General features: G+C 43.3%; 1 protein-coding gene and 1 long non-coding RNA gene across 3 annotated transcripts; one reads left to right on the top strand and one right to left on the bottom strand.

Annotated features, from left to right (window-relative positions):
- The first annotated feature begins 428 nt into the window (after positions 1-428).
- Positions 429-2,485, top strand: ID2 (inhibitor of DNA binding 2). The gene is made up of 3 exons (XM_040550488.1): positions 429-909; positions 1,028-1,092; positions 1,850-2,485. The coding sequence occupies exons 1-2, from the start codon at positions 562-564 to the stop codon at positions 1,082-1,084; spliced, it is 405 nt and encodes a 134-aa protein (XP_040406422.1). The 5' UTR covers positions 429-561; the 3' UTR covers positions 1,085-1,092; positions 1,850-2,485.
- On the bottom strand, positions 2,335-9,126 carry LOC121066806. Of its 2 annotated transcripts, XR_005817966.1 has the most exons (3): positions 7,460-9,126; positions 6,835-6,913; positions 2,335-6,464 (listed from the first exon to the last, which is right to left on the bottom strand). It is a non-coding gene; the product is annotated as an uncharacterized LOC121066806 (long non-coding RNA). The 2 variants fall into 2 exon arrangements; XR_005817965.1 differs by having other exon boundaries at positions 6,835-9,126.
- Positions 9,127-9,632: the final 506 nt, after the last annotated feature.

The raw sequence follows: 9,632 nt of genomic DNA, 5'->3' as shown, positions 1-9,632 counted from the left end.
CTCAGCTTAAAATCCTGAGATAAACCCTCCAGTTAAACGAAAATAAGTAATTTATTGCTTTATTCTTTCACTGATGTTTCACTGGCTGCTACCACCGGCAGCAGCCCCCAGGAGCGGGAGGGAGGCAGCTCCCTCACGGCCGCCCACAGTCCGGCTCTAACGCTCCCAACGCCCGCCCGGCCGCGCGCAGCCCCGTGCGCTCAGCCCGCCCGCCCGCCGCGCACTATTTACTCCCTCAGCTGAGCGGCCGGGCCCCGCCCCCCCGGCGCCGCCATTGGCTGGACACGCGGAAGCCCGCGCGGCCACCCCCCTTGTCGCTGCGGCCCGAGTGGGCGGGTGCTCAGGTTGATGGACGGGTGCTCGGCGGCCAATGGCAGTGCGCGCGGGCCGGGCGCGGCGGCGCGGCGCCTATAAAAGGGGGGGCCGCGCGGCCCCGCGCCTCAGAGCGAGGTGCGGCGGCGCGCTGAGGGGAGGCAGGCAGGGCGCTCCGCAGGGCTCCCCCCGTGCGTTCAAACAGCTCGCTCCGCTCCGTCCCTCTCTTTTCCTCACCGCCTTTCAGCGATGAAAGCCTTCAGCCCCGTGAGGTCCGTGCGGAAAAACAGCCTCTCGGAGCACAACCTGGGCATCTCCCGCAGCAAAACCCCGGTGGACGACCCCATGAGCTTGCTGTACAACATGAACGACTGCTACTCCAAGCTGAAGGAGCTGGTGCCCAGCATCCCGCAGAACAAGAAGGTCAGCAAGATGGAAATCCTCCAGCACGTCATCGACTACATCCTGGACCTGCAGATCGCCTTGGACTCGCACCCCAGCATCGTCAGCCTGCACCACCAGCGGCCGGGACAGAGCTCGTCCTCCAGAACCCCGCTGACCACCCTCAACACAGACATCAGCATCCTCTCCCTACAGGTAAGCCGCTCTGCTTGCCCTCCTCGGGGGTCATACAGCCGGGACATCCCCACCAGAAGGCTGCCCGGGCTGCTCAGCAGGCTAACGGTGGGGTCTTGCCTCTGCTCTCTCCTTGCAGGCAGCCGAGTTCCCCTCAGAACTCATGTCAAGTGACAGCAAAGCACTTTGTGGCTGAATCCAACGGTGAGTAGAATACACTTCATTTTCTTTATTACAAAAATACAAAACTTCAGGTTAAAGTGGTTGGGCTTTGAATGGGATTTCCCCCCCCCCCCCCCCCGGGATGACTGTCACTTGCAAAACAAATAACTCCTAAAAGTTCACTTATAGTTGACTTATTGTTGCCAATAATTCTCTTATTGTTACCAATAACCCTAATCCAACTGGAAAATAAAAAAACTAGCCTCCCAACTGAGTCTGGCAGTCCGAAGTGTATCTTGCTGTTAGGGTTCATTAAGCAGCACAGGCTGTCTGCTCTGCTACTGCTTAAAGCAAATTCTCTGGTTATCTCTTCTTGAAGTCTTAACTTCCTGGGCCAAAGTGACTGATTAAGTTGGGAATCTTGGCACAATTCCGTGAATTCTGTGATGTGGGATCGTCTGCACTATCAGTTAAATAAGTGACTGCTTTTAATCAAATAATTGCTCTAAGAGGCAGACTGGCGCCTCTGAGCATTGCGTTTGCAGAGATCTAAATAGAGATTGGGCTGAGAATCCTCTTTCTACCCTTTCCCTTGAGTGTATGTTATTTTAATGTTCAATTTGCGCTCTTGAGAGCGAGTGTGTGAGCGTGTATGTGTTGCATCTGGACGCCAGGGTTTGCCCAATCTTTGAGTGTTTGGTTAAATGTTCAAACTGTGGCTTCCTCTCTGGCGCCAGTCTGTCCGGATCTCTGCCCTGTTAGCATTCTCCTAAATATGCCTCTTTTCAATCTCTTGCAGGTGTTCCACTGATGAGTGTTTTTTTTTTTTTTGCACAAGAAAATGTCTACAAGATTTTTTTTGAGGTGCTGAATTTATTTTTCAGCTGTATCTGGAGGGGGGAAATCCACGTTAACTAAAAGGACCTTTAAAAATGATTAAAGAAGAAAAATCAAGATTGATCTTTATCCCCACCCCATTCTTCAACTTGGACTGAACCTAGTTATTTATGAAGAGACTCTTAAATACCCTTTCCCTAGTTGGAAGGCTTCCTTTATATACTATTCCCAACGTGGGGAGCGAAACAAAATCTCACAAGGAGTTGCCCATTTTAAAGCAGACTTTGCCTTTTTTTCCAAAGGTGGAGCGTGAGTACCAGAAGGATCCAGTGTTCAGTTTTTTAGGAGAGTCTGTGGTCAGAAATTACCTTTCTGACACAAACCTAGGACTGAATGCTGTGTATATATTTATATATAAATATATATATATGAGTGAAACCTTGTGAACTCTTTAATTAGAGTTTTCTTGTATAGTGGCAGAAATGTAAATTTCTGCAAAAAGTGTAATGATGTACTTAATCATGCTAAACTTTTTATAAAAGTTTAGTTGTAAACTTAACCCCTTTTTATACAAAATAAATCAAGTGTGTTTATTGAACTGATTGCTGGCTATTCTTTGGGGACCAACTGTTGGCTGGCTATGATTTGTGGTGTTTGTTTTTTTAAAAATACTTAAACATTCTGTTACAGTTTTACTGAGTAAAAGTTCAAATATGTAGAGAATACAAAGAATAAAATTACCTGAAGTGAATAATAATTCTTGTAACCTGGAAAGTCTTATTTGAATGTATATGACAAACTCCTAAAGGATCTGTCTGTAAACAGAGTGAAAGGAGCTAGTAAAGTAATTTATTACGGAGGGGATGCTATTGACAAAGTGTTTGGAAACATACACAAAAGCGGTTAATCCTGAGACATTCCCATGGAATGTAACTTCTTTTTTTCCCACCCCTACAGATGATTTAGTGCTCAGTAGTGATGCCCTGGATCTGTTAATTTGTGTTCAGAATAATCGCTCGGAATTAGGGGTTGTGGGTGGTTATTAGTCCCCCAACTATTAAATTTCTCTAAAAAGGCTTTGAATGTGCGAGCTGGTGATGCGTTAACATGGGATCTAAAATGATGAAGTGACTGTTGCCTTTCCACACTGGAATTTTCATGCTTCCATGCAGTATTTCAATGAAATGGGGTTTCTAATCAGTTGCAGCAGCAGCTCTGTATGACTAAGATACTGAGAATTAAGCTTAAATCACTGTTGTGTTACTGATTAAACTTTGGCTGCTCCTAAAGGAACTCTTTCTCCATAAGAATTAAATTAAGTTTGAAATAGGACTCGAAATTCTTGAAAGCCAGTAACAGCTTTTTTCTCTTTTGCCTTCAGAAACTGTGCAATCCGCCCTACTTATTGAAGGGCATTAACGTACCCTCCGAGCCCACTCTAACGAGCATTGTTCATTACATCTCTTTAGTTGTCATAAGACGGGATGTGGGAACTGTGCCTTATCAGATGATGTTCTAATTTAAGCTCAGTTAGAAACCCACCTCACACAGGAACTAGATTTTGAGTCCTACAAATGAATTAAAAGAGGATCACAAACGAGGGAAACTTCACCGATGTTTTGGGTAAGTAGCGCTCCCTGGCAGGCCCCACACTTTGGGCGTGTTTAGGATTTGGGGAATCTGGCAGGAGCCTCACCTGGGGCCAGCAGCACTTTCACCAGCGGGCAGGTGGGCGGATGGTGCGTGGGGGCAGCAGCTGCCTTTCCTTGCCCTTGACACCAAAACCATCCGCGCAGGCTGGGAGAAAGCCAGCGCTGATCTCTTAATACAGCCACAGCAGCGCACCTTCTCCCAGGATCAATGCAATCAGAAGACAGAAGGGTTCAGCCGGGAGGGGGGAAGGCCAGGGATGATCTTCTCACAACGCATCCAGCAGCGATTAAGGAAATCTCTCCCCATCGCAAACACTCGCTGTGCCTCCTGTGGCCGAGCCCTGCTACTGTCTCAGCGCTCGGTTTGTCCCAACTTGGAGCGATGAACGTTTAACCCTGGCAGCCCGGTAGTAACAGATTTCATCACTGCAGCTCTGCACGTCGCAGTTCCTGAAATACTCCTTTCTGTGGGTGTTTTACCGACGTGAACAGTAGCAGATTCGGGGGGTCGGTCAGGGCTGAGGGCTTAGTCTTTTCAAAACAGTAACAATCTTAACATAATCACCACCCCATTTCTCCCTCAAAGCTAATTTTTCACCCTGTTGTTCGTTTTAGGGTGAGACCACACTGAATGTCACATTAAACCCATGGTTTAGTTTATGAAATTAAAGAGCTGCAACAGGCAGATCAACCCCTTCAGAAACTGAGGCGTTGCAACTTCAATATTTTTAAGCTAGGGGATGATTAATACACTTGTAGAATGAAACAAATTTCCTCGTCATGCGTAGCCAAAAGAGAAATTCACAATTTATGAGGTGTGGGGAAATGAACGGGAAGAAAAAGAAAAAACACAAACATGTTTTTAAAACTGTAAATTAAGAAAAGAAAAAATGTTTCCTCTTTCACAATTAACTAATTCATCATCTCCACACCGCATTCCTCTGCTCAGAACTAGGAGTTTACCCTGCGTGCTCTAACTTAGGAGATTCCCTCTCTGGGTTTGTTCTTAAGACTTTGTCGTGCAAAAATAAACAGCAAGGTCAAAGCTTAGTGCACGAGAATTTATTCTAAGGCTTCAAAGTTTCCTTACAGATTTGGGCTTTCTTTGTTCTCTATCATTGCCGATGTACCCCCAGAAGACAGTAGGAAACTCTGTGAACTTGTCACCGCTTTCTCTGGCCCCGTTACTCCCCAGCGGAAGGCCAGTTGTTGCCAACATCCCCATTAACTCTCAGCCAAACACACATCAGGAGACCCACATCCAGCTACGCGCTGGTGGGCAACCGTTGGCAACAATCACATTTTACACGCTGTAAACATCGAGTAGGTCATGCACGAAAGTTGCAAATGCAAAAATAAATAAATAAATAAATAAATAAAAGCTTTAGCAAGGCTGAGGGTGATTCTCCCCTCACCAGTCTTCCAGACCTGGTCCCTTCCCAACAGTGGGACCAGCTCTTGTGGCTGCCCTAGCCAGGGACGTGCACTGAGACGCCTCATTCGGACATCCAGGGAATGCGTTATCGGGCATTTAACGCACGTATGTACCAGAAGAGTTCCGAAATCCCCCTCGCACACTCGAGCAGCACGACTCCCTCCCGTCCATCACCCACCGGGTGTAGGGGCTGCGTCCAGCGGCCCTCCACCGTGTCTCCTGCACCAAGCCCAGCCACTCGAAGGACCCCGTGCGAGTATTTTGACGGAAAAGCTGACTCCCAGCTACACCAGCAGGTACCCGAGAGTTGGGTCGCTCTCCTCCAGCGCTGGCCCGGGTGCGTGGAGGGCCACTGCCACCCTCTGGCCCGGCAGGGGACAGCAGGCTCCTCTCCGGCACCCATCTCCCGCCGGCTGAGCGCAGAGCAGACACAGATTTGCTGGTTTTTTTTTTTTTTTTTTTTTTTTTTTTTCTGTTAAAAGGATGAAGCGCTCGATTCTTTATGCTTTATGAGTAGATATCAGAGCCCCGATCTTCCATACTCATTTTGCAGTTGCAACTGGGAAATGATGATTTAGCTAATTCAGCTCTGCTAGCTGGGAATTTCGCTCCTAAGTAAAATGGTCCCAAAATTTTGAAGGAAAAGTTGCATAAAATGCTGTATTGTTAAAGGCAAAGTACCATTTGATAAGCATTAGGTCATGAAGGTTATATTTGACTCCGGAAAGCAAAACACATCCTCTACACAATCTTATGTGTTAGAGATTCTCCCATACAAGTTTGCAATCTGGATCAATTTATGCAATGTGGAAAATATATTAAATGATTTACTAATGAGAATACTGTATTTGTGAGTAAGGATCTCTTCCTGTTTACCACTGTCTTTGCTTGCTTACATGCAACAAGAAATGATTTACACAGCCTTTACTGGAAGTTGTAAGGGAGAAGGACAGTAGAATGCAGCTGTCACGTGGCAGAAGATTGAGTAAGCTGTATAAACATTGGCACTGAATATTAGTTGGAAAATAGTTTTTACAAATGTACTCTTTAAAAGTACCATTCTACAAAAGGATTGGTATTTTCTGATTCTACAGAAAAATGGAAATGTTTGGTCTTTGAAATCCAATTTATCCACATTAACATCATCCTCTCTAGAAAAGCCATTTAAGTTGTAATTCTAAAATGTAAGGACCAAATGCAAACAGTACTTCAATGAAACAAAGCTTATATTGCACAGCAGTAGTCAATGTTTGTGTAAGCCACATGCTAAAGCAAATCGAAGGGGGAAACAAAAGAGGAAACAAACGCAGTTGCTTTTGGAATCAATCACAGCAACTGAGAGGAACTCATGTTTCAGTTTGTTGCTTTCCTAGGGGAAAAAAAATACTAAAAATTAAGGGACATGGGAGAAAGAATGTAAATAAAGCCAAACTTACTGCTGCTAGCTGCCCTTGGAGCCAAACCTTTACCTCCTGTCTGTCCTCGCAACACTGTGATGAATAGACAGATAGCACAATATTAAATGAAGTTTTTGGACCTATCCAGATTCAAAACAATTCAACTACATTAGTTAGCAGTACCTTTTGCCAAAAAGAATGTAATTATAATTCTAATAAATAACCTCATAAATTACACCATGTCTGTGGCAAACAGTTTTACAAATATTTCAGGTATTTCTACATAAAACAAAAAGCTTGAGCCAGCTCTTAAGTTTTACTGCTGATGGCAAAACTCTCAATGGTCACAAAAAGCTTTTTTTTTTTTTTTTTAATATATATATAAAAAAACACAACTGGACTGAAAATCTGCTAAATTTTACTTGCATTTGAAAAAAAGGGAATTACTTTGATACTTACTTACCGTCTTGCACCTGGCCAGGCACAGGGCACTGCAGCCCACCCAGTGCAGCACTCCCACTGACAGCTGCAGCAGCTGCTGCCTAGGGAAGAGCATGAGAGCAGCAGTAAGTGATGCTTCCTCCACATGCTTGCAGCATCTCATGTTCTCTGAGAACAGGCTTCCAGATATTTCATGTGTGTATATTCAGAACTGGAATACCCTACCCAAATTGTACCCATCGTTTTTGTTTTTTCTCATCCCGAGAAGAGGCGTAGTGCTCAGAAGGTGGAGAGAGAAGGCAGGAAGAAAAGGGGAGGACAAAGTTAATGTCCAAGACTAAACATCTCACACGTATTAGAATGGGAAGACCAAAGCAGAATACCTTGCCTTCAAGAAGCAATGAGCAGAGCCCCCAGCTGCCTGCCCACACCAAGCACTACACGCAAGCCCCAAGTTTCTTGCATCCCACAGAACTATGCGGGTTTAGCTCCAATCTGACATCAGCATCCGAGGGAAATGCAACCCCTGGAAGTGTCCTTCAGACACATTTTCTGTAAATGTCAGGCTTATCCGCATGCTCTGTATGATCTTTTAGAAACTCATTGACAGGCCCATGCGGTACTCAAAGAGAAGGAAATCCACTAACTTGGCAGTCTGATGGAAACTGAAGTAGAGAGGAGAGGCAGCAGGCACTGGTGCTGAGACTTCTGCCATTTTCAGACCTGTGTTTTCAAAATTAGACATATCAACGCACTCCAGAAAAGACAAACACATACGTTGTCAGAAAGGCACAGGGACTCAGCTCATTTAAAATGGGATAAAATGTTACACAGACATCATTATGTAGAAGGTTAACAACAAGAGATGCAAAAAGATGACAGAAAATATCCATCTTCTAACTAAGAGAGATCTGACCCCAGGGCAAGAACATATAAAAAAAGACCAAGAGTATGAACATTTTTTTTAAAGGTTCAGATTAAGTTTCAACAGGAATTAATATACAAGGCATAAGACAAGGGGAAGGCTATTTTACAAAAACTGGTTAAGCTCTTTCACAACTTCTTGGAAAAGTATCTCATTTGTGCTTTTGTATTTCTGCTTGTAAATACATGAAAAAAAAAACTGTGCTAGTGCTGGGGGTTTGCTTTTTTAATTAACAAATTTGTGTAAAACACGTTAAGTAAACCTCCCATTAGTACTTTTCAAAAGACATAACAGTGAGGAGGCAGAGCGAATTACATGTCACATCTATAAACTCAGTCTGGTTCTTGTTAAAAAGCTGTTTTACTGCACATAAACATTTCCACCCAACAGATATGAAGCAAGGTGCTACACATGTGGACACATGCTGTTTACCAGTCCTTATTGATTCTCATTTTGCTCAGATTATGCCATCATTACCCTTACCACTCTTACAGAAAGAGCTACAACTCTTGGTTGGAGCTCACCTATTACATAAGTATTAAAATTTAAAGTAACTATAACATCAAATTCCTAAATTCCACTGTAAATACACTTTTTCAGTCATTCAAAAAACTTTGAGCTCCTTAGAGACTGAACTTTTGGACTGAATTCATTTGATTTGACAAATGTTTCTATATGCACCTATCTAAGGATCTTTCTATCCCACCATTCTAATTAAAAAAAAAAAAAAAAAAGACATGCTTAGAGGGAAAAAAAGGTTAACTGGAAGTTTGGAGCTTTGTAATCAACATATACATAAAAGCTGTGTATGTTAAGCACACACCACATCCAACATGCAATTAGCAGTTTATTGACAGCATGAAGAAAGTTCTCATAAACTGAAAATCTGAAACAGATTGTCACTAATAGTGAATGGTATGTTATTTTTTGGCAGCTTTGAGGGCTTGCTAATACTGTTATTGCTATCTTAGGAGGCTTTAAGGTCAGCAATATTGTCCAACAGATAAAAGCAAGGTGGAAAATACATGTCTGTACTGACATCTAAATCTTATTGCTCTTGATGCTTCAGGCAGTTGGTTCATACTCATCTGTGAGCTGCCCTAACACCATCAGGTTACAGTGCAGACATACCCAAAAGCAAATGCTGGAGGGCTTTAGTGAAGGAAAAATTGCAACTATTACTTTGCCTAATCAATTACTAGATATCTATCATTATGTTGGAGGCACTGTAACACTGAAATGTAAATTTATATGGTAATTGTAAGGTAACTGTGTGACAATTTGATGTAAGGCATAACAGACAAAGGTCTTGGAAATGAACACTTGCAAAGAGACCTTCAGCTGGAGCCTCTAACGTAACCGAGTATTTCATCCAACAGGCATACATAGGCAGTTGTCAGGTTCCTGAAGGGGAAAAGAAAAAAAAGCTTCATAAATGTAATCAATTTCAAGTATTAAAAACCAAAACACAGCAAAACCACACCGCAAAACAAATCACCTACTACTTTACTGTATTTTAGTCTGAACTATAGATTTATTTTTTTTTTTTAATCAACTGATAGCTTCCACACATTTCTTAAGCACTTAATTACAAGTCAAGAAAGAAAACTATTTCATTTGATGCCTATAATGCTGGTGAATGATTTAAGGTATCCGTGAAAACACTTAAAGGCTACAAACACTTCTTACCTTTCCCTTCAAAGTTCTGGGGTTTAAGCAGCTCAAAATTTATCAGCTGTTGAAAGTGATGAAACAGGGCTTCACTGATGTGGGGGAAAATAATGATCTACTGGTTAAGACTTTGAACTGGAAATTACGAGACATGGTTCTTATTCCCGGTTTCCCACAGACTTTGTATGTGACCTCCGTGAGTCATTTCACTCCTTCATGTTTCT

The sequence above is a fragment of the Cygnus olor genome, chromosome 3 (assembly GCF_009769625.2).
Source record: "Cygnus olor isolate bCygOlo1 chromosome 3, bCygOlo1.pri.v2, whole genome shotgun sequence".
Classification (NCBI taxonomy): domain Eukaryota; kingdom Metazoa; phylum Chordata; class Aves; order Anseriformes; family Anatidae; genus Cygnus; species Cygnus olor.
Note: the sequence above shows the minus strand (reverse complement) of the source record. Positions and strands in the feature narration are given on the sequence as shown.